The 26,837-nt window shown below is 36.1% G+C and overlaps 5 protein-coding genes, 1 long non-coding RNA gene and 1 other non-coding gene across 11 annotated transcripts; 2 read left to right on the top strand and 5 right to left on the bottom strand.

Annotated features, from left to right (window-relative positions):
• Positions 1-4,574: 4,574 nt before the first annotated feature.
• LOC104756089 (myosin-5) lies at positions 4,575-14,572 on the bottom strand. Its single transcript, XM_010478613.2, has 38 exons — positions 14,257-14,572; positions 13,819-13,944; positions 13,535-13,672; positions 13,310-13,455; positions 13,064-13,220; positions 12,915-12,973; positions 12,551-12,710; positions 12,303-12,452; positions 12,081-12,217; positions 11,844-11,990; positions 11,648-11,749; positions 11,238-11,295; positions 11,049-11,150; positions 10,815-10,852; positions 10,598-10,724; positions 10,328-10,498; positions 10,109-10,240; positions 9,802-9,911; positions 9,648-9,708; positions 9,259-9,436; positions 8,826-9,031; positions 8,584-8,703; positions 8,397-8,495; positions 8,060-8,278; positions 7,727-7,866; positions 7,426-7,543; positions 7,292-7,342; positions 7,160-7,210; positions 6,878-7,048; positions 6,600-6,755; positions 6,319-6,528; positions 6,060-6,206; positions 5,891-5,961; positions 5,709-5,808; positions 5,523-5,636; positions 5,360-5,440; positions 5,092-5,174; positions 4,575-4,974 (listed from the first exon to the last, which is right to left on the bottom strand). The coding sequence occupies exons 1-38, from the start codon at positions 14,257-14,259 to the stop codon at positions 4,851-4,853; spliced, it is 4,563 nt and encodes a 1,520-aa protein (XP_010476915.1). The 5' UTR covers positions 14,260-14,572; the 3' UTR covers positions 4,575-4,850.
• Positions 14,573-15,012: 440 nt separating this feature from the next.
• On the bottom strand, positions 15,013-15,094 carry TRNAS-AGA (transfer RNA serine (anticodon AGA)). The gene has a single exon. It is a non-coding gene; the product is annotated as a tRNA-Ser (tRNA).
• Positions 15,087-16,536, top strand: LOC104756088 (large ribosomal subunit protein uL14my). 2 transcript variants are annotated; one of them, XM_010478611.3, is made up of 3 exons: positions 15,087-15,327; positions 15,770-15,858; positions 15,948-16,536. In XM_010478611.3, exons 1-3 carry the CDS (start codon positions 15,294-15,296, stop codon positions 16,356-16,358), a joined length of 534 nt encoding a protein of 177 aa, XP_010476913.1. In that variant the 5' UTR covers positions 15,087-15,293; the 3' UTR covers positions 16,359-16,536. The 2 variants fall into 2 exon arrangements, with proteins under 2 accessions (XP_010476913.1, XP_010476914.1); XM_010478612.3 differs by having other exon boundaries at positions 15,147-15,327; positions 15,951-16,536.
• Positions 16,537-16,639: 103 nt separating this feature from the next.
• LOC104756087 (protein phosphatase 2C 7) lies at positions 16,640-19,754 on the bottom strand. 2 transcript variants are annotated; one of them, XM_010478610.3, is made up of 4 exons: positions 18,257-19,754; positions 17,709-18,059; positions 17,508-17,613; positions 16,640-17,329 (listed from the first exon to the last, which is right to left on the bottom strand). In XM_010478610.3, the coding sequence occupies exons 1-4, from the start codon at positions 19,007-19,009 to the stop codon at positions 16,995-16,997; spliced, it is 1,545 nt and encodes a 514-aa protein (XP_010476912.2). In that variant the 5' UTR covers positions 19,010-19,754; the 3' UTR covers positions 16,640-16,994. The 2 variants fall into 2 exon arrangements, with proteins under 2 accessions (XP_010476912.2, XP_087349694.1); XM_087493568.1 differs by having other exon boundaries at positions 17,709-18,107; positions 18,257-18,395.
• Positions 19,755-20,246: 492 nt separating this feature from the next.
• On the bottom strand, positions 20,247-21,616 carry LOC104759270 (protein phosphatase 2C 7-like). Its single transcript, XM_010482215.2, has 4 exons — positions 21,458-21,616; positions 20,943-21,293; positions 20,754-20,859; positions 20,247-20,602 (listed from the first exon to the last, which is right to left on the bottom strand). The coding sequence occupies exons 1-4, from the start codon at positions 21,599-21,601 to the stop codon at positions 20,247-20,249; spliced, it is 957 nt and encodes a 318-aa protein (XP_010480517.1). The 5' UTR covers positions 21,602-21,616.
• Positions 21,617-22,517: 901 nt separating this feature from the next.
• LOC147923396 (uncharacterized) lies at positions 22,518-25,054 on the bottom strand. 2 transcript variants are annotated; one of them, XR_015586398.1, is made up of 3 exons: positions 24,917-25,054; positions 24,750-24,820; positions 22,518-24,663 (listed from the first exon to the last, which is right to left on the bottom strand). It is a non-coding gene; the product is annotated as an uncharacterized LOC147923396 (long non-coding RNA). The 2 variants fall into 2 exon arrangements; XR_015586397.1 differs by lacking the exon at positions 24,917-25,054 and having other exon boundaries at positions 24,750-24,893.
• On the top strand, positions 22,731-26,287 carry LOC104756086 (U-box domain-containing protein 51). 2 transcript variants are annotated; one of them, XM_087494445.1, is made up of 11 exons: positions 22,731-23,049; positions 23,126-23,223; positions 23,310-23,431; positions 23,516-23,734; positions 23,824-24,016; positions 24,101-24,157; positions 24,259-24,336; positions 24,434-24,841; positions 24,920-25,283; positions 25,372-25,781; positions 25,882-26,287. In XM_087494445.1, the coding sequence occupies exons 1-11, from the start codon at positions 22,893-22,895 to the stop codon at positions 25,909-25,911; spliced, it is 2,136 nt and encodes a 711-aa protein (XP_087350571.1). In that variant the 5' UTR covers positions 22,731-22,892; the 3' UTR covers positions 25,912-26,287. The 2 variants fall into 2 exon arrangements, with proteins under 2 accessions (XP_087350571.1, XP_087350570.1); XM_087494444.1 differs by having other exon boundaries at positions 22,893-23,049; positions 25,372-25,799; positions 26,135-26,287.
• Positions 26,288-26,837: the final 550 nt, after the last annotated feature.

Genomic DNA, 26,837 nt, shown 5'->3' with positions numbered 1-26,837 from the left:
CAGCGGTTCCAAGCAGGTGTTTTTCCTCTGTTTCTGCTACGTCTACTTTCATTGGATCAGTGAGATAACACAAAATACCAATATGTTGATCACCAAAGCTGTGTGAAAGAAACTAAACATTGTAACGGTTATAAAATATTTTTAGTTTTACAAAAAAAAAACGCAAAGCAATTCCATGCAATTATGTTGAAGAGGCAGCAACGTGCAAAGCTAGAAGTATAGATTCTCTGTTAGGTCCGGTTGTGTGTTGTTGTCACGATGATCAAGAGAGAAACATGACATGGTTCTTTGTAGAAAGACATTTCAGGATTCGTACGTTAACCGTAAATTAATCCGATTGAACGGTTGAAATCCAAATCGGATTCGTACATTACTGTTCACAAACGATCTTAGGATTAAATGACAAAATCAGTTGAGCTTTTTAGCAGTTGAGTCAGCATAAAAAGGTCACGTGATCAAATAACAAAATCAGCCTAACAATTTGAAAAAAAATTCTATGAACGAAGGGAAATTTTCATTAAGCAAATGGTCTATCAAACATGGCCACAAACAATTAATTCACAAATAACAACAGTTGCAATGGTTTTTTTTTTTTTAATATATAGTTTTCCTACCCATTATACCCCATATTAATAGAAGAATAGAACCAAAGCCACTAGCAAAGATAGGCCTAATGTACTGTATAACGTTATGTACCAGTGATTCTTCCATTACTCACTTCTTCACACATAGATAGATTATGTATAACGTAGACTGTTTTATATTTATTAAATTGTTTAATTTTTGAATTTCTTATAATTTACAAATATGTTAAAACAAAGTTTTTATATAACACATAACAAAAATTTTAATTATTAAAATTGACACGTGTCGCGATCACATGAGTTATTAATTTTGAAAACCAAAATTTATATAATAATATAATACTAGGTAACAACCCGTACTATATGCGGGATAAATCGATTTAAAGAAAATTATTATAAGCAAAATTATTATTCTAGAACCAATATTTGTTTGTGTCAAACATAATATGTAACTAAAAATTTTTATTTATTTATTCAAAGCTGCTTTTTTCGTGTAAAAAATATGTTTCACTCGTGAAATATTTAAATGTGGAAGATAAATATTGATAAAATGTTACTGTTTATTGCAACATGTCTTTTGTGTGGTTTAAAAATCAAATTCATATATTTTATGTTTTATTTTGTAATCATAACAATTTTGCATGTTTCTTATATTATCATAACAACATATACTAAATTACTCGGTAGTTTAATTAATTAATTTTATCATATGTTAGTAACAATCAGATTCTAAACTAAATTTTCTGAAAATAATCTAATTTATTAATTTAATATTTGTGATTAGGCTATTTAAATATTTTGAGTTAGTCGGTTTGTTAATATTTTCTATAAATAACGGATTATTACCAAAAAAACCATTATAAAAAAATTAATGAAATTTCAAAATCAACATATTCATGTAAGAATACATTTCACCTGTGAATTATGTGAACGTGGTAAAGAAAATATTTATAAAATGTTACAATTTATGGAAATATATATATTTTTGTGTGCTTTAAAAATCAAATTTTTATATTTATGGTTAATCGAGTAACTATAACAATTTTACATAATCTAATAATCACTCATTTTAAATATATTATGATTTTTTTTTGGGTACTAAGTTTATTTATAATGATAAGAGTTATTGTCTCATTTCTTTTTAATAGCACATTGATTAATGTACAATTAAAACATATATTCCTATTTAGTTATCAATATTTCCATTTTTTAATGAATAATCACACTAAATGTTGAGATTAATTAATTTACATACTTAGATATTTATAAATAATCACACATCATGATATCCCCTAATTTGTTGTCATTTTTATATTTATTTATGAATATATATAAATCTATATTTATTGGAAATTAAGTTTCCTTAAATGAGTTGGAGATAATTCAGGAGTAATATATTTCTTTTTATAATCAATTATAATAACTATTGAAAGCTTATTATTTAAATTATTATGGTAATAATACTAACATAAAAATAACATTTTATATGATTTTGTTAATAAGTTATATGTTTAATAAGTTATATGTTTAATAAGTTATATGTTCTTTATTTTTATTAATTTTATATGTTTTTATAGCCTTTTTAGAATATTTTACTTATATTGATTTTAAGAAATCAATATTTTATATTGATTTTAAGAAATCAATATTTTATATTGATTTCTTAAAAATATTATAACTTTGACTTGTATATTTGTAAGTAAATTTTTGTGAAATTTTGATTTAAAATAGTATGTAATTATTTAATTAATTTTAATATGTGATATTTAAATTTGTGTGAGAATTGATGACATATCTAATTATTATTCAGTTAATTATTTATTTTTTAAATATAGTGGCATGTTAATGTAATTAAGTAGAAAATTTGAGGGTTTTTTGCTAAATGTGTCTCGAGCTCTCTGGCGACGACACATCAACTTTTTCAAGAGAGTGCTTCTCTATTAATATATAGGGGATTGAATACGCTATCAAATCATTCACATATAGAAAAACCTTAAGAAAATTATATCAATTTCTTATTTTGATTATCTTATTTTTTACATATTATGTTAATCACTAATTTTAACACATTAAACCTTTTTATACTTTAATCATTTCTGTATAAGTTTCTTTTTACTATATGATTATAATAAATAATAATTGCAATTAAATTGCAAATATTTTCCTTATTAATTGCACATATTTTCCTATTGAAATTAGTAATTTAATAGATAAATTTCCTATTAGAATTAGATTACTTTTGGTTCTATATACTTTTCAAAAATATTAATTGTTATCCTTTTATTTTTAGATTTTTTAGTTTTCCTATAATTATTAAATATTTTTTTTTTCACACATGTCAAAATATTATCGATATACTTGACACATGTGGCAATTATATGAATTACTAACTTTGAAAACTAAAGTTTATATAATCATCTCTTCTATTGTTTGCTTTAGTTTCTCAGTTCATCAGCAACAACTGAAATGTGATGAACTGACTTGTTCTGTTCACTTAACCTGAATTCATGTTGCTTTTTTTTCTTTTTTTTTTCTTTTTGTAGGTGTATGGTGGCTTTTTGATTGAGCTCTACTCCCTGCTAAGCCCTGCAAAATCGATTTTTAGCATCAGCGATCTTACTTACCTCTTTGGTAACTCTCTGCCTCAATAACTGCAAGAAACTCATATCTTTTGAAGAACTACAGTAAAATCTCTATAAATTAATAAGGTTGAGACAATGAAAAATTTTAATAATTTATAGAGGTTTTAATTTATGAAGAGGATTTTTCATTTTCATAGTTTTAGAATTTTTTTATTAAAAGATAAGATACTTTTTGTATAATTTTTAATTTTTAATTCTTTATTTTTTATAATTTACATATTGTTTTATTTTTGTGATACATGTTCAAAAGTTCGGAGTTTAGAAGAAATCCCTGCTACTATCTTTCATGGTGATGATAAAGTTGAAGAAGATGTTGCGGTACCTTTAGAACCAATTACACATAAGGAAGCAACTATCGCGTCTAGAACTCTCTACAATTTTTGGATGCGATTTGAGAAGACAACACGTAAAGTTTTTGATGCAGTCAGAAAGATTTAAAATGTGCTCCAACAATAATGCAAATTCAAGAATAGCCAAACAACAATAAAGTCATATTTCACAAAATTTTCTTAGATATATATATTAGTTTATTTGATTATTAATTTATAATATTGATAGGATCATAATTTTACATAAGATTTTCAAAAAAAAAATATTATTTTATTATTTTATCGAAATATTATTATTTTATCGAAATATGTCATTTTTTACACCAGTCCAACTCGAGAACAGAAAAATTTATTAATATATAGCGAATATTAATTTAAAGGTTATTAATTTATAGAGGTTCTACTGTATCTTTGAGCCTCCAGTTTCTTGATGCACAATTGCATACAGTGAACCATGCTTGCTATTGATGCTAAAACCATGTTTGCTTACGGTGAACTTGTTAGTTGTTACAGAACATTATACCCCGAAGCAGTTCCACACAGCGATTAAAAAGATGCCATACGTAAATGGTGGATTTGTCTTACACCTTACTACTCCATTTATAAACTTTTTGCAGATATGGAATCCCCAAATGGTGAGTCGAGTTCCGCAACCAGTGGACCTTATAGAAAATGAGCCTGTCTTTCTCAACGGAAAGCAATTCCATGCAATTATGATGAGGAGGCAGCAACGTGCAAAGCTAGAAGTATAGATTCTCTGTTAGGTCCGGTTGTGTGTTGTTGTCACGATGATCAAGAGAGAAACATGACATGGTTCTTTGTAGAAAGACATTTCAGGATTCGTACGTTAACCGTAAATCCGATTGAACGGTTGAAATCCAAATCAGGAAACATTACTGTTCACAAACGATATTAGGATTAAATGACAAAATCAGTTGAGCTTTTTAGCAGTTGAGTCAGCATAAAAAGAGTCACGTGATCAAATAACAAAATCAGCCTAACAATTTGAAAAAATACTATGAACGAAGGGAAATTTTCATTAAGCAAATGATCTATCAAACATGGCCACAAACAATTAATTCACAAATGACAACAGTTGCAATGGTTTTTTTTTTTTTTTTTAAATATATAGTTTTCCTACCCATTATACCCCATATTAATAGAAGAATAGTACCAAAGCCACTGGTAAAGATAGGCCTAATGTACTAATGTACAGCACAATTCTGATCTCCTAATCTGAAGAATGTCCTAGAGATCGATCGGGTAAAGGGAATTTACTACTTCTGTCTGCAACTTCAGTCTGACCTTTCCAACAAGAACATGAAGTTAGAGTTGTGGCGAATCATAGGAGGAGGATCAACCTCTGCAACCTCTACGTTTTGCATCGATTTCGAGATATCGTCAACCGAGAATGGGATGCTGCAAAAAAGAATCACCAAGACCCATAATTTTTTCAAAAGATCAACCCTTTTAAAAGTGAAATCTTAGCGTTTGTTTTGTTAATGTTTTTTTTTTCTTTTTCTTTCTGGGGTTTACCTCGAATCATCATCTAGTAAAAACGAGTTGCTGATCACGTTCGTTGATTCATCTGACATCGTAAGCCGCATGCTTGCTATCACCTGCATCACCATTGTTTGTTAAGCGAATTTAAAAGAACATACTTACCTCTTCTATTACATTACGCTCTCAATAATCTTGGATTTTCTTAAAACATGACTCCAAGTAAGACTAATGTAAACGATTTGCTCGAGCGGGTCTATCAATCAGATGAAAGCGAAATCAAGACTGAAAAATATTCACTTGCCTCTGGAGATACGCTCTGTGTACCGTATTTGTCGTCCCAATACATAACACTGATCCTGTACACTTGCTGAATGCTAAGCACCTGCAGAGAAACAAAGAAGTTTCATTCGATTTACATGAGATTAACTGATGAAGAAAAGGGCGCAAAAAACAATTGAACTAACCGGACAAAGTTCGGTAGTTATCTCTTTTAAGCTCTTCTTAGGCTTCTGATGTATAACCAAGAAGCCAACAGCTTGTCTGATGTGCTTTAGTTCATCCCAAGCCAAACCAACAAACTAGAACACAACAAGCATCTTTTAATAAGCAAACTGTCGGAAATATCCAAAGAGGATTTAAACATCTATTACCTCCTCCGTTGCATCATGGCACCACTTTTCCAGCTCCGCAAGCCCTGTTTTTACATACTCTCCATTGCTAAACGAGCAGCACTCACGTCTCAAAAGAAGGCTACACGATTGACAAAAAAGAAAAACATAAGTGGATATCTACTATATAGCGACTTGACAGTGCCAACTATAACACATTTTACCTGTTAAACAACTGAACATTGATAAATGAAAATATCTGCCCGAACACTTTAGAAATTAGCAACGAAGGCACCTGCAGTTTTGGAAAGGTCCAAAGTTTGTGATAAAAAAGACAAAGACAGTTGAAAACTAATACATGTCAGCTGTGGCTATTCTTATTTTTTTACTCACATAATTGGCCCTCATAGTCCTCAAGTGGCCGTTTAGACATGTAACAATGCTTTGCCAATGAGCAATTAGCACTTGTTGAGCAACAAAATTATTTTGTGAACGTCCCTTTACTAAACCAGAACGTGGTGCCTTTGGTGTCCTTGGAGCCTGTTTCCATCAAACCACAAAAGCAAAACCAGGCTTAGGGGGTTTAATACCACACTTATAGAAAAACAATATTTTTCTGTGAGAGCAAAAGGAAACTAAAAAGAATGCCTACCTGGATGCAAGAAGCAAGCAGAGGAGAAATCTCTTTCTTCATCTTGTCTCGGATCATTCCATATATCTTTTCTAGGAAAGCGGTGAGTTGCTGCTTGAACAGCAAAGCAGGATATTTAGCTTCGACTTGACGTAGTTCATCTAGCCCACCGCCAATCGCTCTTCCATTCATAAATGGAAATCCAGCACTTTGTGGAGAACCTCGGAGACTCTATTATGCAGAGAAAAGTGAGATTAATGAAATCAAAGCATTTAAGAGAGATATGTAACACTTCTAACCACCTGAGACACCCGTCCAAACAAAGATGTAGGCATTCCCCGACGTCTGGGAGTAATTATGCTTCCTGTAGCACCGGCTTTCAGAGTGCGTTGAAGCAACATTAATAGTGTGGCGGAATTGGATAACCAATAGCATAGTACATCGTTGTTTTCCTGCATCTGCAAAGATGTAAAATTTAGCATGCGACCACCCATGCAGCAGGTGAACTGTCCAACACTTGGAACACATACTACAGCCCTAAAAGAAGATTTGCGTAGGTATGAGAGAACATCAATACTACCTCGACTGCAGATGCTATTGTCTCGATAATACGATTAAATATACTGGTTCTTTCTACTTCAAAAGATCTCCAGTGTATCAGACACTTAAATATCAGGCAGGCAGCAACAGGCTTGCCTTCAGAAAATCCTATATCTTCTGAAATAGACTTCAGTAATAGCTCTTGATTTTCCTGCAAGATGGAAAACCGCACATACTGAGTATGCAAAATGCATATTGACACAAAACAGAGCATCTGTTGCCGCAAATGACATATGTGACAAGGCTTCAAAGTGATAGCTACCTGCTGTTTCTGATTAAGCGATTTCTGGGGCCTATCCTCAGTTTCAGGTTCCTGGAGCATATCATCAAGTATTAGATCTCCATCACTGGAAATGGTAATTAAACAAGGGGCTTGTTTTGTTTGTTAACATACCTGAAGCTGTGTTCTTTCTCCATTCGAGAAAGCATCTTTCTCGGGAGTTCTCTGAAATTCCAAGGAAATATCAAAAAGGTCATACTCACAGTTAAGAAGTTCAATGCAAAGACATAGCCGGTGTCCACTAGTACCTGAATTATGGTAGATTTTGGTCTTAGAGCCAAAGCTCTAGAAGTCGGTGAGATGGTAAGAGTTTGTTGCCGAAGTACTTTATTCTCCGACTCTAAGTTAAAGACCTTTTCTTGGAATCTAATTTATAGGAAGGGAATCTTTTGTTAGTCTTCTTAATTAAGAGAACAAATAGGCCCTAAATGCAATATCCAACACTAATTATAGCTCTAATTGCATGGCGTATTGACGTGAGAAAATAAAAGCATATTAACAAGGGTAAACAAATGCATCATAATCTCAAATTTGGATATGAAAACAAACCTCTGAACAGAATCTTGAAACTGCTCTATTTTTCTCCCAGCTTCTTCAAGTTTCTTACGTAATTCCTCATTTTGGACCAAAGTACTACTATAAGCCTGCTTTGCTTCATCTGCCTTATGTGTTTCTGATGACAACAGTCCCTGCATTAGGACCATGTTCAGATTAAAGATCAGTGACACAAAAAAATCAAATATGGAGGCTTTCAACATCAAGCATTTTCTTTCTTAAATCCAGAAACAGAAAGAATTCTCATTATTAAATTTACACATCTGCATTTATGGTGCAGACAGTTACATCTTGAAGCTATTTGGATTAAATATGTCAGTTTTTTACCTTTAGCCTGTCAACTTCGTTGCTCAAAGTATCAATCTTCTCTGTATTTTCAACAACAACAGGTTCCTTATTAACTGAACTTGCTTCTTCAATTGTTATTCGAGCCGCCTCCTGTTCTTTTACTACCATTGCAGTAGCTTCCTTCAATTGTAACTGCATGGTATGCAATGCCTCTTGCAGCTTTGCAACTTCTTGCACCTTTGCCTCCTCAAGATCAGTCTGTTTATCAGTATAAAGATAACAATATAATCCAAATTTGTAACTGACTTTGCAGACCACAACCTGCAACCTGGTTTAACCTAAGAATCTCCAAACGAAAAATTGACATCTAAGTTACCCTTAACCGCTTCTCTAGTTGTATACGCCAGGTAAGCTCTTCAACCCGCTTCTCCAATTTATCTTTAGCATCTTTAAGAGCACCAGTCTCTCTTGCAGCCTAAAACAATGTCAGCATGGAAGTAAACAGCTGAATAATTTTTTTCATGCACACAAACAGCAAAAAGTTATAAAGCAAAGAATCTAACCATTTTCAGCATCCTAAGCTCTCTTCTAGCAAGTCTGCATCTCCAGGCACATTGCGTGACTATTGCTGCCTTCTGAAGTCTTGCGTAGTATGAGTACGCTTGGCGACCACGCCAATGAGCCTGAAAACAAAGGAGATAAGAATTTTTTATGCATCAAAGAAACTGTCACCAAACTTTGCCTATTTCCGTCCTAAGAAGGTTATATGTAGTTCGCTCCCAGTAACAAGGAAACTGCGATCTACCTGAAGCACAATGGCGGCTTTTGTTTGCCTTCTTAACCTGAATTCACTACGTGCAATCATAGCCCTTAAGCCAGTCTGCAACACGATTGTCGATGATCTTGTGGTAACAAAAGATTTCCTGTCGATGTACCGGCGGTAATTCTTCTGGAATCTTAGAGCTGCAGCTTCTATTCTCAGTTTTTTGTGTATTGTCCGGGAAATTTCGCCTGCAATTAATAAAGCATATATATACAACAAAAATAAAATTACCAGCTAGTACTACCAATAGAAAAGGAGAATAAATGATCAAACAGAAAACAATGAGCTGGTAAGAAAGGATTATGCTCCAAATGATGGAACATAAAGGAGGCAATGAGAAAAGAATGCGTAAGCACTATGATTCTGACTGAACAGCCTACACCGTAGTCAAACCTTACTGATGTGCAGAAAATACCTCGTAGGAAGGATTGCAAAACAATAGCAGCATTGCGAATAGAACGGAAATTCTTTCTGGCAAAACATGTGCGGAATTGCCTCTGAATAACTCTGGCAGCATTCCCAAGCACCTCTGCTCTCCTCGCATCTAATTCAGCCATCTGACCAGCTCGAAGGAAAATCTTTGTCTTTCCTACCTGGGAACAACATGGTAAAGGTACGTATGTGATCCCTGAACAAATACTGACGACGTCGATAGTGAGAATGATAGAAGGGAGATTTTTTTTTTCTTGTAAAAAGGTTACGATCCCATAGAATCAAGACCACAACGCTAAAAGTATCCATGAACTTGTAAGAAAATAAGTTGGAAAGAAAAGCAGCAAACCAAAATGAAAATTCATATCACACCTGGTAGTCCCTCAGACCTTTCTTATCAAGAATCATTTGGCAAGCTACTTTATCATCATAACTGTAAAAGAATATATGATAAAATTGCTTACTACACTCATGTTAATTTCAATAAAAGTGTTTTCATGGAGATAAATCTCAGAGAGAGACTTACTTTCCTTCCAAAACTTCTGGAGCAAGGAGACCAAAACGGTCAAGAAAATCATAGAAGGCAAGCCTGGTAGGATAGCCAGCGCAACTGATCCTAATGGCCTCAAGAACACCCTACAAATGAAACTAGTTGTTATTTTCTGAGGAGACTGCATTTAATGAATACAAAACATATAAAGAACCATCGTATTAAGTAAGTGTGTTATTGTATACTTATTTTGGTGATTGCACTTATAAATTTATATAAAGATACAAAGGGGACGGTGTATTATAGGTCTAACAAGATATATAAATACACGGGACATCCTTACCCCACAACGTAATTGATGAATGACGTTGAAGTTCTCAAAGACACCAGGTTTAAGAACATTGTTCGGCTTTATACATCTGATGTAATGAGGTTCTGTACCATTCAGCGTTTCCATCAGTGAGTGAAGTTGTTGCTGCAATATAGATAAGTAATATCAATAAACTTACTTTAAAGCTTGCAATACATATTTAGGACTTTTACATGCAAATATGCAAAATACCTTGAACCGTGACCCAATGGAAGAAAATTTTGATGACCTGGATGAGTCTTCATGAAGTGCATGAAACAAACTCGCCACAAATGAGCAATTAGATGCAGTAAATAGCGCTTGATGTTCAGCAACTATATAATCCCTGTTCTTATCGAGAAAATTGTCTGATTGATAAGTAACCTTGCAGAATGTTGGAAACACATCAAAAGAAGAAAGCTTCAATTTCAATTCATTTAGAAAAGTACACGAAAAAAAAATCATGAAGAAGCAATACTATACCTCTCCCGCATAATGCGATATGGTAAAATCAGTGGGAGAGAGCTTCGGTTTGGAAAATCTCTTGTGGTTTTTGAACGTCTGGTACAACTTTTGGGAGAAGTTGTAATGGTTAAACGTGGGAAACATGCTGTGTTGAATCAACCAATAAACATGAGTGGATAGTACTATACTACTATATGAAAGCCATACAAGTCAATCAGAGAACGATAAAGCTTACCAGGCTTCATCTAGAAGTGCAATAATTCCTCCTGGTTTCTGATTGAAGACATGCAATTTTAACATAAGAAAAGGGAAAGCATAACATAGTTGTGCAATTTTGCCCAAAAAAAAAACATAGTTGTGCAATAAACAAGATCTCTGCTCTTAAACCTAAATATAGTTTTCATGAAGCAATCAGATATAACAAACTGAAAATGTAAGTCTGTTAAATTATAAGAAACGAGAAACATACTTTTTCAATTAAATCGAGAACATCTTGGTTATCAATAAACTCTATGTAACTCCAATCGATCTCTTCTTTGGTATACTCTTCCTGCTCCATCTTGAAAACATGCTGCAAAAAAATGCTACCAGAATAAGTCCAATCTACTTATCAAAAACCAAAAGGGCTGATCAACTAGGGAAATATAAAAACGCTAACCTGATTAAAATGCTGTTGCAGTTTTTCATTCGTGAAATTGATGCAGAATTGCTCAAAACTGTATCATAAGCAGAACATGAAATCAACGACAACTTCAATAATTGATAAATCTACCAACTTTCCACGTTTAGCAATTTCCTTCCAAAATCTTGACAGACATTATATGAAACTATATGTAACCCACGTAGTATCACAAAAATTCACAGCTAACTCTTGTAATTCTATTATATTTTGAGACGCACGCTGCAGAAAAAATAGAGAAATAGGCAATTTTTCAGTTCGAATAGCAGAACATGACAAGGGATTATTTCTTTAAAGCTATCTAAACATGTCTAGATTGGTCGTCCCTACACTCCTGGAATGAAATGGGCTAAAGGTGAAAGCAAATTATGTTTTACATAAAACAATACCTATTGCATTTGAAACTTTCAAACCCATAGATATCCAAAACTCCAATAATCGACTTTGACCTTGGGTCCTGCCCGATGGAAGTATTAATTTTGTTCACAATCCTGTAGATGACAGGATACAATGTATTATGGAATATATAAATATATAAATGCCAGGCGGGAAAATGGAAGAGGGGGTTCGCTTGAATAGCTTCACCAGTCAAACAAGTGAGAATATATTGTCTTGGCCAGGGTATCCCTACTAACAATTGCACTGTTGGGATCAAGCGTTCTCGTGATAATCTCTTCAGGCGTAACCATCACACGCCTAATAAGAGCATCTTCTAGGCTCTGGGCGTCACACCTATCAAAACAAGTGCACAATTTAGAGAATAATCCACTAAAACAAAAATGGAAAACAGTGTCAAATATAGTAAGAAACGAAGTAGCATACATAAGTAGCTCTGCCGCCAAGTTAAGATGATGTCGGGATTCTTCATCCTTGATGACAGAGGAATCAATCTCTTCCCCTTTCCCAAAATCAATGTTACCAAGATGAAGAATTGCAGCAACCACCCTGAAGATTGCCTCCTGTAAATATTACTTTAGACGTCAGACCCTAACATGAAAGTAGCGGAACAGAAACCTAACCTCTTTAACACATCAATTTGAGGACCTGTTCATCATTACTGATTCCAACTACATCCATAGCTTTTCTTGTTTCAAGGTATTCATTAGCATCATCAACACCATCCAATTTATAACAACTTGACTGATTTAGGTAATGGAATGACTGCGGGTTTTTCAGCTGGTACTTCTCTATATCCTGGAAAATAACCAAGAATTTAGACAATAAAGTGTATGATATCGGAATGGGGTGAACATGCACATAATGTTTCAGTTACCAAAAGAATTATGTGATACCTCTGGCGGAGCAGCACAAAGAAGATAAAAGCAATGGTAGTTCCTTTCGGGATCTGAGATTTGGCAAACACGGGACCTCTCCAGCAGATAAGTCCTAATAGCTGCCCCAGATATCCTTCCATTCTTGTCAAATTGGATTTCAACAAATTTACCAAAACGACTGCAAGGTGGTGCCATCAAGAAGAATGAAAATGGCAAAACAATCATGAGTACGAATTTTCTTAAGGCACAACCAGAAAATTATAAAAGCAATTTTAAAAAATCTAAGGAACCAAGCATTTAACAATAAATCCTGGTAATAAACTAATTACTAATTAATGAACTTAGCTGATAAAAACCAGATTTGGAAAGATGGAGAATGCACCTCGAATTGTTGTTTCGTAAAGTTTTTGCATTGCCAAATGCTTCAAGAACCGGATTGGACTGCAATATTTCAAGTGGGGATGTAAGCATTTAGTTGCATACAACCATAAATGCAACAATCCTCATTTAAACATGAAAGTTAAAAGAAACCTCTAAGACTTGCTGTTCAACTGTCCTTCCTTCTACACCAGACCTCCCTCCCAGAAAGGCAAGGTACCTCATGAGCATCTTTGTCGTCTCAGTTTTACCAGCACCACTTTCGCCACTTACCAAAATCGAATTGCTTTTTCCTTCATTAATCATCGCCCTAATATCTCACACCGTGACTAAATAAGCAAATTATCACACAAAACAGATAGAAGTATGATAAAAAGATGGGTGTGAACATGCACAAACCTGTATGCGGCATCCCCGATTGCAAAAACATGAGGACTTAGTTCTCCAAGTGCAACTCTCTTATATTGTTCCATCATATCGGTTTCATAAATATGAGGCAGCCTTTTGAATGGATTAACTGCAATTAGAATATTCCCTGTATAGGTCTACAGAAGTAACACAAAACTTATTAGTATGCAGCAACAAAAAGTATGAGATGCTAGAAAAAAAGGTAAAATATCTTACGTAGATTTCATTGAGTTCATATCTTGTCTTTAGGTTTTGTAAGACTCCAGGCTCATGCAAATACGAAAGTTTTGTCATGTCATCTACACCTACAGGTGGAACTTCAGTATCCTTGGGAAAATATACATTCGTCACAACCTGAAATATACAACACATGGATGGATATGTGAGGAGAACCACGGTCAACAAGGAAGTCCGAACATTTATACTTGACAGCAAAGAAGGTATCAAACTAATCGTTGATATAATCTTAAAGGTAAAGGTATAATCTTAAAGAAACTTACAGTTTTCCCCTTGTTAGTTTTGACATGAATGTTATCACCATCGATTCGAGTAACTTGTCCATCTATCCATGCCAAATGTGGATCTTCAACCCACACATGTGACCCCACAATTATGACTGGAGCAGCCTGCAACCATTGCATTGCAATAAAAAACACATCAACAATACTGCCTCCACTAAATCACGAGTTCAATTAACACATATATCATCTACATTGCAGCTCTAAGCAAAAAACACTATACGAAAAAGTCAGACAAAGAGCAAGCTGGTCAAAGAGAGCTAGGACATAGTCAAACCAAAACCTTGCAGTAATCATAGGCAAAAGAATTAGAGTCTCGATTAAGGAAAACCAAAAAGGTAAGCAAACGCCACAACAACATTAACAGCAACTAGGGTTTCCAATTGCCAAAGGGGAAGGAGTTAATGCATTTGAATTTACCATTTGAAAAGAAAGGGGGCAAAACAAAACCCCAGATGATGATGAGATTGGAGCAGAAAAAATCTCTACTTGTGGGGGAGAGGGGATGGGAGAGAGGACTTGGGGAGTGATAAAGTCAACAACTTTTCTCCGGCAATCTCTGGAAAGGAAAGCCCTTTTTCTTCTCCGGCGAGAATCTCTCTTGTGGTGTGCGGTGGAGAGTTTCAAATTAAGTTTAAAAAAAAAAAAGCGTTTCGTTTGATTTTGCTGCTGCTCCTCCGGTTGAATTGAAAGGAAGAAGAGCGTTTGAGGTCTCTTTTTATTTTGGTCTCTTGTCTGATACGGATACTACTGGGTCCCACCGGCATCGCTTCAAAATGGACGGCATCGCTTCACTCTACGTTTCTTTTTTTTTTATTATTAAGGAATTTTTCAAAACATTTTAGAAAATTTGGATTTTGTCATGTATGTTCATGAACCAACTATTATAAAAGGAATATAAAAAAAGGTGAATAAGTGGAAATAAATCTTACTACTTATTAGAACACCATTTTTTGAAGACCAGCATTATTTTTTTTATTTTTTTGTTCTTTTCTACATTCTGATTATATATATATATAAGGTATTAAAAAAAAAGTAAAAATAGTTGGAAAATAAGCTGTAGTAGCCCTGGTAAAATGTAAAGATAAGAAAATATATTTTCGTTTTGTTAAAAGGTCATTATTTGAGATATTAGGGTAAATATGATGGAAAATAAAAGGAAGAATTAAAAAAAAACGTGAGCGGCAGGATTCGAACCTGCGCGGGCAAAGCCCACATGATTTCTAGTCATGCCCGATAACCACTCCGGCACGCCCACTTTTTGAACATTTTATCGCTTTCTCTCCTTATAATTTCTCCCGTTTACCACTACACAAAGCCCTGATGATGAACGGGTAAACGGAAAACCCTAAAACTTCGGACATTACATTTGTGCAAATCAATCGTACGATCCATTCATTCACTCTCAGATCCTGCCCTGAGCCGTACACTACGACTGAAACCTCTAAATCGCAGAAATGGCCGCGGCTTTAGCTTCCAGATTCTCCCGAGGTACTTACGTTTTCATCTCACACTGTTCTGTCTTTTTAGTCCCAAAATTTTTTTCTGATTTATATTATTGTTTATTTGATAAAGTTTACTTCTTTCAATATAATAATATCTCTCTACTCCCATACTATTAGATCTTATGCAACACTGACTACTACGAAGAACCGTGTTTAAAGTTTCGAAATGATCTTAAATCTTCTACACTCTTTGTGAGTTTGGCTGGCACAAAATAATATAAAAATCAAATCTTTGAGAAGAGTTATGTTCATTGTTGGTTTCAGATATTTGTGTCGTTGAATTTGTAATTGATTTGAGTCATCATCTTTGCTTGGTTCATGAAATGCAGAGTCAAGAGTATAACATTTTTTTTTTGTTCTTGTGTTTGTTGATGTCACTAACTAATGCTTCTCTGTTTTGATTTGATTCATCGAAAAATATGGAGCAGGACGCTCATTGATTGGAAGTCTTAGCAATGCTTTCTCTGGTTTGATGAATTCCTCCAATGGAATTATGAATGGAAACATCCTCTCTCAGGTCAAAAAGCCTCTTTCAAGATATATCTTATCTTGATGAAACTTTCGTAACATGTGAACTGTGTCCTGATGATTTTTTCCAATTTACAGCAGCAACAAAGGACATTCATTCAAATGGGGACGAATCTCAAAGTCGTGGATAACTCCGGTGCAAAAGAGGTGAAGTGCATTCAATCCCTGAAAGCTAATAAGAAAGGAGCAAGACTTGGCGATATCATTGTTGGTTCTGTGAAAGAGGCGATTCCAAGCGGTAAAGTGAAGAAAGGGATGGTCGTTTATGGTGTGGTTGTGCGTGCTGCGATGCCGAAAAGGCGCGTTGATGGAAGCCAAGTCAAATTTGATGACAATGCGATTGTAGTTGTGGGCATTAAGGAGAAGAAGAAGCAGAAGAAAGTGGAGTTTAACCAACCAACTGGTACCCGAGTGTTTGGTCCTGTCCCACATGAAATGCGGCGCAAGAAACAGCTCAAGATCCTTGCTTTGGCTCAGCACATCGTTTGAGAGTATACACCACACCACTAAGAACACCAGTTATGATCTCTTCTGTAACTCTCATCCATCCGTCAATTAGGTTTCAGTTTCACTCTGTAAACTCTCGACTTTTCTTGTCAAGTCTAAAAGATCAATCCCACCTTTCTACTAAACCTCCACAATGAAATTGGAGAGACTTTTGTTACAAGAACAACCCTCTTGAAACACCATTACTTGTTATGTTTTAGTGTTTTACAAATCATTTTATAGTATAGTTAGGTACTGTATTACTTACTGCATAACAACAAGTATTTATATAAAGAAGAAAATATATTACAGATATCAAAAGTGACATAAAATTCAATTACAATTCCCATACGCCACATCTCCAATATTACAACATATCCACCTACACTTTTTATGAAGATCCCAAGATAAAAATTATAAAAAGAAACACTTCTTCTCTATTCTTCTTATACATAACAAACATACACATTCAAGTCCATGAGAAAAAGGAATGGACTTTTTTAGCTATGCATCATCAAGGTCTTGATTCTTCTTCCCCCAACATTTCACTTCTTATTTTTATGTAAACTTGTTGAAACTTTTTTAAAAAATTAGAAATAATAAAATTATAATAGTGTAAGAGCTCGAGCGTACAGTGTTTCAAGATCTGGTCTTGAACTTTCTTTGAGCTTTCAAGTCGACCACTATGATCGAGATATTGTCTTTGCTTCCCTTTTGAATAGCGAGCTTGGAGAGATAATCAGCCGCTGCTTGACACGCGTGGTCTTCCCCTACACCCCTCTCAGCTAAAGGCAGTGCTCCATTCTTCTTGTGCCAAGCCAAGATCCGCTTCCTCGCAAAATCGCAAGCTTCTTGGTTACTCATTACATCCCAAAGTCCATCACTGGCCAATATAAGACATTCATCTTCTCTAGCTCGTGGCATGAACATCACTTCGGGATCTGGTATTACATATGGCTCCAGATATTCATCACCTGAAAATGATGTAGATTGAAGCTCATTTTGAGGAGTTCTACTAAGTTTGCAGAGACTGTAACAGTAATGATCTGAATGCTCAATTTATCGACAGTTATGGCCTATAAAACTCTCTTAACATTTTTGTCACAGAGCAAGTCAGCAAGAGTGAAGAAAAATAGTGCAAGGTTGACCTACCGATGGACCTGGACATGGCAAGAACGCCAGAAACACGAGCACCTTGCCATTGTATAACCTTTCCTCCAGCTTTTTCTATTCTTGCATACTCATCCTCTCTATCTGGCTGCAGAAAGAGGGTAAGAAATTTCATGAATGAGAAGTTAGGAACTTTCTCCGATTGTGTTAAATTATTATAGAGGGAAAGAGAAGAATTTTTACTTTGTGGTCAACTGATAAAGGCATGGAGTCTTTGCCTCGGAGTAAAACCGCTCTTGAGTCACCACAGTTAGCGACTATTATATGCGATGAACAAACCAAAGCAACCACAGCAGTTGATCCGACGGTTTCAGGGGAAACAGCTTCAAGAACCATCCTATCAGAAGAACCAACAACAGGTCTGTTGATTTTCCCTTTAACCTCGTTATCGACCTTTAGGAAACAATCTAGAAAGACTTTCTCCCACTGGACCTGCCTACCCTCGCCAGTGTTCCTCCTACACAATTCCTCTTTGATCCGTTCGATTTCTTCAGCCAAAGCAAAGTGGATCCTATCATGACAATAGTCAGCAACCTGCAAGAATCCCATTTCCACCAAAGCCATCATATATTACATAACAACCTGCAAAGAATCCCGTTTCCAGCAAACCCTTATCATATATACATACAACCTATGGCAGGAAAACATAAATTCATTTATCTCCCAGGTTCATAGCTGAACTGACTCTCTATTGCTAATATCAATATAAGGATTTGCAAACTACAGTATACCTGAGCGCCTCCGTGGCCATCATATACACCAAAGAAGTGGCTAGTGAGATATGGGAGACTTGGACTCATCCCTTCATGATCCCCCATAAGCATTTTGATGGGTATTTTCAGAAAATGAGGTAAAGCTCTAACAGAATCCTCCATTTCAGATCTTCCACCGCAAATTGAGATTGTGCCCCAAAGAGGTATACACTCTAGTTCATAGACACTCCTGCTTCCTCTTGCTACATTAGGATTTTCTGCAGGCAACCTAATGACAACCTCTGAAGTTGCCACCTCCATATTCACATCGTGATTCAGACTCGCAATAAGGACTTCAGCTGTGGGAACCTGTTCTATGGTGGTCTCGTTGAGGATAATGGCCGTAGCAAGAACTCGCTTGTTATCTGTTTCAACTGTATCTGGCAAGCTAATCTCAGACCTAGCGTCCACAACTATTAAACCCTCGCTTATAATAGTGGCATCAGAAACTAATGGCTCATCTTCTTCTGATTCTTGGACAGTTCCACTAAAATCAGAAGACAAGCTTCTCACTTGAGATAAAGTGTTCTCTTGTGGTTCTTCTGAAACATGTTCCATCATAGAATCGACCACTCCATTACAATATCTATGACCTTTGTGATCAGACAACATGTCAACAGCATCAGTAACATTTTCCAGCTCGGTAATATCTAAAGTAGAAGAGATTCCAGAGTCACACATGGTGTTGGCTAAACTCAAAGTCAGTGCAACCGCAGGTGCAATCTCTTCCATGAGTTCCTAAGCAGCTGCCACAACCTTTAACGACTACAAACAGAGCTAAGGGATTCAATAACCTTCATCTTCCTTTCTCTAAAGCTATGGTCTGATTATAGTGATACTACATCCAAATTCAGCTTTCCACAGGAACCCAAACCGGCGTTTTTTTCCACACTAACTAAGTGAATCAAGAAGAAGTGGCGTACCTCCAGGTGAACAGATCTGACGGATCTACGAAACGGATCCTCTGTAATTGTGATCACTCTTTACGATCCTTAATAACTCTTGATCTTCATCGAATCAGAAAGATAAAAACACTCAATAATCCCACACTAAACCTAATTTAGAAACCCCCTCAAAAAAAATTCAACCTTTTATTACTTTTCCAAGAGAGATCACAAGAGAGAGTACTGGACACAAAGCTCAAAACTTTATCCAAATAACAAAAGTCAGGTGAAACTTGAATAAGAGCAAGGACAATAAGAAACAGAGAGGATTGATTTGAATCACACAACAACAACAACAACAACAAAAGAAAGAAGTAAAAAAAAAAAAAAAACCCTAAAAAGTCGAAGCCTTTATCTTATCTTTCTAAAACGAAACATGGGTTCTCCTGGATCTATATGGTTTGTTTCTTTTTTTTACCCAAAACAAAAAAGATAAACAGAATTATTAAAAGAAAGAAAGAAAAAAATAAAAAGCTCTCTTCTCTTCTCTCCACGGAATCCCAAGTTTCTTTATGTGACAACGACCTCTATATTATTAACACGTTGATCCAATCAGTTATTTAATTCATTCATTTAATCTTTCTTTTATTCAATAATGGCAAGATTGTTGCCGCGTGTCCTTTCCTCTTTAAAGCTCAAGTCTTCTGTTTATTTCTTTTTTTAGACTTCTTCTTCTTTATTTACATGTTACCACAACAACTACTACTACTAGTTAGTTTATTGATTTTATAGAATGAATAGATCGAGAGTTCATTCTGATACGTGCAGGTTCATATATTGTTAAAGTTAGTGGCTCTTCATCATCCTATTATTAGCTAGCTTGTTACAAGAATTCATCAGATGTCTATATGTAAGAGGATGAGGATCCTATATATCGTTTATTAATAAGTACGTCTCTGATGACTAATTTTGACATTGAGATACACTTTCATACCATTTCTCTCTATAGTCCTATACAAGAAAAGTCAGCAAAAGAAACAATTATAAAGACTTTTCTCGCCGACTAAAGTTTCTTTGTATAGTCGTTAATTCTCTCTACACAAGACAAGTCCACTGCTCTTGAAATTTCTTTGAGCTTTCAAGTCGACCACTATGATCGAGACATTGTCTTTGCTTCCCTTTCGAAGAGCTTGTTTCGAGAGATAAGCAGCTGCGGCTTGGCACGCATGGTCTTCCCCTACACCTCTCTCTGCTAAAGGCAAGGCTTCATTCTTCTTGTGCCACATCAAGATCCGTTTCCTTGCTAACTCGCAGGCTTCTTGGTTACTCATTACGTCCCAAAGTCCATCACTGGCTAATATTAGACATTCGTCTTCTCTTGCTCGTGGTATAAAAGTCACTTCGGGATCTGGTATTACAAATGGCTCTAGATATTCATCACCTATAAAAACAAAAAACAAAAAGCAGATTGATGTAACATGTAGTAATGATTCCTCACCTCTAAATAATGAATGTTATTGAATATTCACTCTCTTAATTAAGAACTCTGTCACTGAACAGGATTGAAGAAAAAATATGTAATTTCGTCCTACCGATGGACCTGGACATGGCGAGAATACCAGAAACACGAGCGCCTTGCCATTGCATAACTTTTCCACCAGCTTTCTCTATTCTTGCATACTCATCCTCTCTATCAGGCTACAAAAAAAGAAGGAAAGAAACTTCATTACCTCTGTATGAATGAGAGTAAATAAGAAACTTTCTCAGATATATATGTTTACTTTGTGATCAACGGATAAGGGCATGGATTCTTTGCCGCGGAGTAAAACCACTCTTGAATCACCACAGTTTGAAACTATGATATGTGATGAGCAAACCAAAGCAACAACAGCAGTTGATCCGACGGTCTCAGGGGAAACAGCCTCAAGGACCATCCCATCAGAAGGACAAGAACTAGAAACAGGTCTGCTGATTCTCCCTTTGACCTCATCATCGACCTTTAGGTAACAATCGACAAAGACTTTCTCCCACTGGACCTGCCTACTACACTCACCAGTGTTCCTCTTGCACAATTCCTCTTTTAACCGTTCAACCAAAGCACAATGGATTCTAGCATGACAATAGTCAGCAACCTACAAAAGAATCATGACCATCATATATTACAGAACAACCTAAAAATTAAAAATCCTGTTTCCATCAGAACCCTTATCATACACATTCATTCACATATATATAGCTTCTGGGACAAACTCTCTAAAATGATTGGTAGGTAATATCAATATGAAGATTTACGAACCTGAGCGCCTTTGTGGCCGTCATATACACCGAAGAAGTGACTAGTGAGCCATGTGAGTGTTGGACTAATCCTTTCATGATCCCCCATAAGCATTCTGATAGGTATTTTGAGAAAATGAGGTAAAGCTCTAACAGCATCCTCCATTTCAGACCTTCCACCGCAGATTGAAACCGTGCCCCAAAGAGGTATACATTCTAGCTCATAGACACTCCTCCTTCCTCCTCTTGTTACATTACGACGACTTGTTGTACTAAAGACTTGTGTTGCGGGAACCTCATCATTTAGGATAATCGCCGTAGCAAGACCTTGCACATGATCCACTTCCATTGTATTTTGTACTGTCCACGAAGGCACGAACTATTAAACTCTGGCTTATAGACTTGTAGTCACGTCAACCTTCTCCGGATGCAACTTGTACCAAAATCATTAGCGAAAAGACAGATAATATGTTTTCTCCTCTCTGAAACATTTACTTTATCATTATTTTTTTATAGATCTTTGCTTTCCTTTTTAACCTTTTCAAAACTGAACAGGTTACCTCGATCTAGTGGTTATCCATATATAAGGTAAACTCTTCTTTTTTCTTTTCCAACTAAGAAATAAACTCATAAATGTAAAAAAAAATATCTGTTATATACAAATATATATAGATATATTCACCTATCCGTAATTGCTTCGATCCGATTTGAAAAATTCATATGACCATTTTTGCATAACATCCAGTGGAATAATATAGATATTATAAACAGTGGTGTCATGCATGCAATATAGATAATATAGATATTCCTTAATATGAAAATTCCGATATATTGCAGAACGGATACATATTATAAAACAAAATACTAAAATTCACACATGCATGTCATGTATACCGCATAGAAAGATACAGATCATCACAAACATTTGAGGTACACAGTCGCCAATGAAAAGTTGGTCCAATCAATCATGAAATTAATTTGAACTTTTTGGATTCCAAATTAATACTTACTAGTTTACCTTATTAAAACAAGATGTCGTCATTACACAAATACTTGTTCTAATTAGTAATTACAATACGAGATGCAGATGCTGTCAAATATTAGAAAGAATTGCAGCTTACAAGATATGAGATGGAATTTCCAAAAAAAAAAAAAAAAAAAAAAATTGTAAAGATAAGTCATCAACTAAAATTGAAAAAGACTGTTAAATAGTTGGAAAAAAAAACCCACTAAATTTAGCAAAGTGCAGAAACCATTATAAGGTTTGAATTTTCCCAACAAACAAAAACAGTTAACATCTGTTTTCTCTTCTCCCCTCTTCTCTTCTCAATTTCTTTACCATTTTCATTGTCATTCTGTCTCCTCATTTCCTCCTCCTGAGGCTAAAAAGGCCACAAGTCTTTTCTAGTTTCTCGAGAAACAAGTTTCAGACATTATCATCTCGAGGGCTTAGAAAGATGGCTGCAAGAAGACTTAAAGGAAAAGACACTAAAGCAGTTACCGCCGTAGCCATTGATAAAGATAAAAACAGCCAACACGCTTTGAAATGGGCTGTCGATAATATCATCGTCGATTCTTCAAACTGTATCCTTCTCCATGTTCAAACCAAATTGAGTAATGGCATCGTTATCATCATCTATAGCATCATCACCACCATCATCAATCAATCTAATGATATATCTTATAACAGGAATTGGTGCAGGAGAGAACACAGAGGATACACATGACAACCAGGAAGAGGCGCACCAGTTCTTCCTTCCCTTTAGAGGATTCTGTGCTCGGAAAGGGGTCAGAGATCAATCTCTCTTTCGTGTTTACAACAATCACACATATGTTTATATACAGCTCTGACCTCGTTATATATGTTCTCTCAGATTATAGCAACTGAGGTTCTTCTTCACGATATTGACATCTCGAGTGCAATTAGTGACTACATCACCAATAATTCCATTGCAAATATAGTCCTTGGAGCCTCTGCGCGAAATTCCTTCCTCAAGTCTCTATCTTTCTCTCATATAACCTACTAATCTCAAACTTCGGTTGCATGAATGCTAATACTCTCTGCTATGGTCTTAACCAGGAAGTTTAAGAGCGCAGATGTGCCAACGACATTGCTTAAAACAGCTCCAGATACATGTGCTGTCTTTATTGTGTCTAAAGGTAGGCTCATAACAAGCAGATCAGCGACTCGGACTCTGACACCTCAAGGTCCTCAACACTCTCCTCCTCCTTCAAAAAAACCCGCAATGATGTCTGATCCTGGTCCACCAAGTTATACCCCTTCCAGTGAACCCGGAAGGTAATTAACATGATTATTTCATCCCGTTCTGTCTGGTGAATCATTGCTTTTTTTACTTCACAGGAATCATTGGTTTATCATTCTTGCAGGTCATCTCCTGCGTTAAAAGGAGATTTTTCTCCACCTAAACCTCATTACAAGCCAACCATTAACAGGAGTCTTCTGTCAGAGCTTAGCAATGAATCCTCTTCCAGCGGTCACAGTGCTGAATCAAATGCTAGTTTCTACAGCATCCTAGGACGATCCACCTATGGTGGAAGCCCGCACTCTTCCACATCCATGGTTAGTAGTATCCTCATCACGTTTCAAATCGACAATCTTGCCTCCAATTTTTCTGGCCTTTTACATTTTCTTTCAAATTTGTAGTCTGAGATGACTGATGGAGAGGAAGGCTTATCTGGGGAAATTATCACTGAACATCAGGTAAATAAATGTTCCAAAAACGTCGATTTGGTTTTTTCGGGTATGCAGAATGTCAAGTGCATGGTTCTGAGATGTGTGTTCTTTGTGCATGATATGCTCAGGATCAAAATCTTGAAGCAGAGGTGAGAAGATTGAGACTCGAATTGCAGCAGTTTAACGCTTCCATGTGTAGAGAAAGTGTAAGATACTTACTTCCATGTGGACAGCCGAGAATGCCTCCTTGAAAAGGTCCCAAATATGAGTGACTAATATCAGACATTGAATGAATGCTTGCAGGCCCCTCATCTTCAAGTACCTAGAGCTACCGTGGAAACTGAAAAGCTGGAGGAATCAAAGGCAGCAAGAGAGATGCTTAGGGCTTTGTCTGAGATGGATAAGCAGAAAACACAGAGTGCGATCCAAGCAGCTGAAATGGCACAACGTCTAGCGGAAATGGAGACCCACAAGAGAAGACTTGTGGAGATGCAGGCCAGGTTCAAGGAACAGAAGATGGCCAATAGTATATCCTACAGAAGATATAGCATAAGAGATGTTGAAAGTGCTACAGACGGGTTTTCAAATACTCTAAAGATTGGGGAAGGCGGGTATGGACCTGTGTATAAAGCCGTTCTTGAAAACACTTCTGTTGCCATCAAAATCTTGAAGTCAGATATTTCACAAGGCCTGAAGCAGTTCAACCAAGAGGTAGTAATATAATCTGACATCATCCCTAATATATTGCATGTCTTCTCCATACTAATTTGCATATGTTTTTCTCACCAGATCGAGGTTCTAAGTTGCATGAGGCACCCTAACATGGTGATCCTCCTCGGTGCTTGTCCCGAGTATGGCTGTCTTGTGTATGAGTACATGGAAAATGGAACACTAGAAGACCGCCTCTTCTGCAAAGATAATACTCCACCATTATCTTGGAGAGAACGGTTCAGAATCGCTGCTGAGATTGCTACAGGACTTCTTTTCCTTCACCAGGCCAAACCCGAGCCACTAGTACATCGAGATCTGAAGCCAGCAAACATTCTGCTAGACAGACATCTCATTAGCAAAATCAGTGATGTTGGTTTAGCTCGGTTGGTACCTCCCGCTATTGCTGATAGCTTCAGCCAATATCACATGACTGCTGCAGCCGGTAATACTTTCATATTACCTTAAACCAAACAAATCTACTCTTTCCATCTCCTTTTGGTGTCCTAACATGTATCCAATCGCTGAAACAGGTACATTTTGTTACATCGACCCCGAGTACCAGCAAACGGGAATGCTTGGAGTGAAGTCTGACTTGTACTCATTTGGTGTGGTGCTTCTGCAAATCATCACAGCGATGCCAGCAATGGGTTTAAGCCATAGAGTAGAGAAAGCAATTGAGAAGAAGAGACTCAGAGAAGTTTTGGATCCAAAAATATCAGACTGGCCTGAAGAAGAGACTCTGGTTCTAGCTCAGTTGGCTCTGCAGTGCTGCGAGCTGCGGAAAAAGGACAGACCTGATCTTGCTTCCGTTTTGCTGCCCGCACTGAGCAAACTACGGGAGTTTGCAACAGAGGATCATGAAGTATGTAACTCCAACAGAATATTTTCTGTGTCACGTGCTCACAATTCGGTTCCTCTTTCCCCAATATCTTCCTCTCAGGTTGGTTTATTAGAACCTGCAATAACAGATTAATCTTCATCTCGAAAAGGAATACAATTTCAACTTCTTTGATTCCTGAGTCTCTATTTCAATCATGCAGATAGAGGATGCATTGAGAACTTCCTATTGACAAAAACATTGGAACTTCGACGTAGAACAAAGTCAAGCAACATTGGCTATCTCTGAGATCTGCGATGAACTTGTTCAGTTTAAGCATCCGATGCCCTCCCATACTTATTAGACGAAGGCGATTTACATTATCATAAACAAGCCAATGCGATGGAATTTGCTGTCAGTCTTTCCTGATTTGTACTCCACCCAAAGTTCAATGTTGATCTCCCATACTGTCGAAGTTCCTATTTTGTATATCAAACACTTTATTTTTTGGTCTCTTGAAAAAAACACCTTTCTTATAGAAGAGTTGTCTCGCCCTTGCAAGTTCAACTCACCTTTGCGCAAGAGCATTCCATCTGCAGCACAATAAAATATTTTCTAAGACACAGAAATTTCAGCCTATCTTATTTGAACATAAATTTTTTGACGCAAGTAATCACACAAAATTTTTTTAATAGAGAAGCCAAAACTAAGGGAATACCTGTCAGAGCTGCACCAGCAATGTTAGCAGACAAGGCAGTTTGTCAATTTGAGACAACACCGGCTTAGACTTAATACACAGCATGCAAAAAGCAAAAGATACTTGATGAGACTTGAGAGGCAAAAAGGAGAAATCCACAACAGATCCACATTATATCATGAAACATGTTGTTGAAGTCGTTACCTAGAGAAATTTCAGAGATGAAACGAAAAACTTCAACAGAAAGTCCCGCAAGGTAAGAAAATGAGAACAACTAAGGAACATGTGTGATACTCGCACGTTCTGGACCAACGAACAATCACATACAATAAGAAAAAGTCGAGAAGCCAAGAGCTTAAGATAACTCAGAAATGCTTGTAGAGATTAGATGGCCAACTGTTAATAAATGAGCCATCAACACTGGTGAATAACACAGCCAAACAATCACTGGTGAATACCACAGTCGAACAATCACATAGTGT

Source organism: Camelina sativa, chromosome 17 (genome assembly GCF_030686135.1).
Source record: "Camelina sativa cultivar CO46 ecotype springtype chromosome 17, ASM3068613v1".
Classification (NCBI taxonomy): Eukaryota; Viridiplantae; Streptophyta; class Magnoliopsida; order Brassicales; family Brassicaceae; genus Camelina; species Camelina sativa.
Note: the sequence above shows the minus strand (reverse complement) of the source record. Positions and strands in the feature narration are given on the sequence as shown.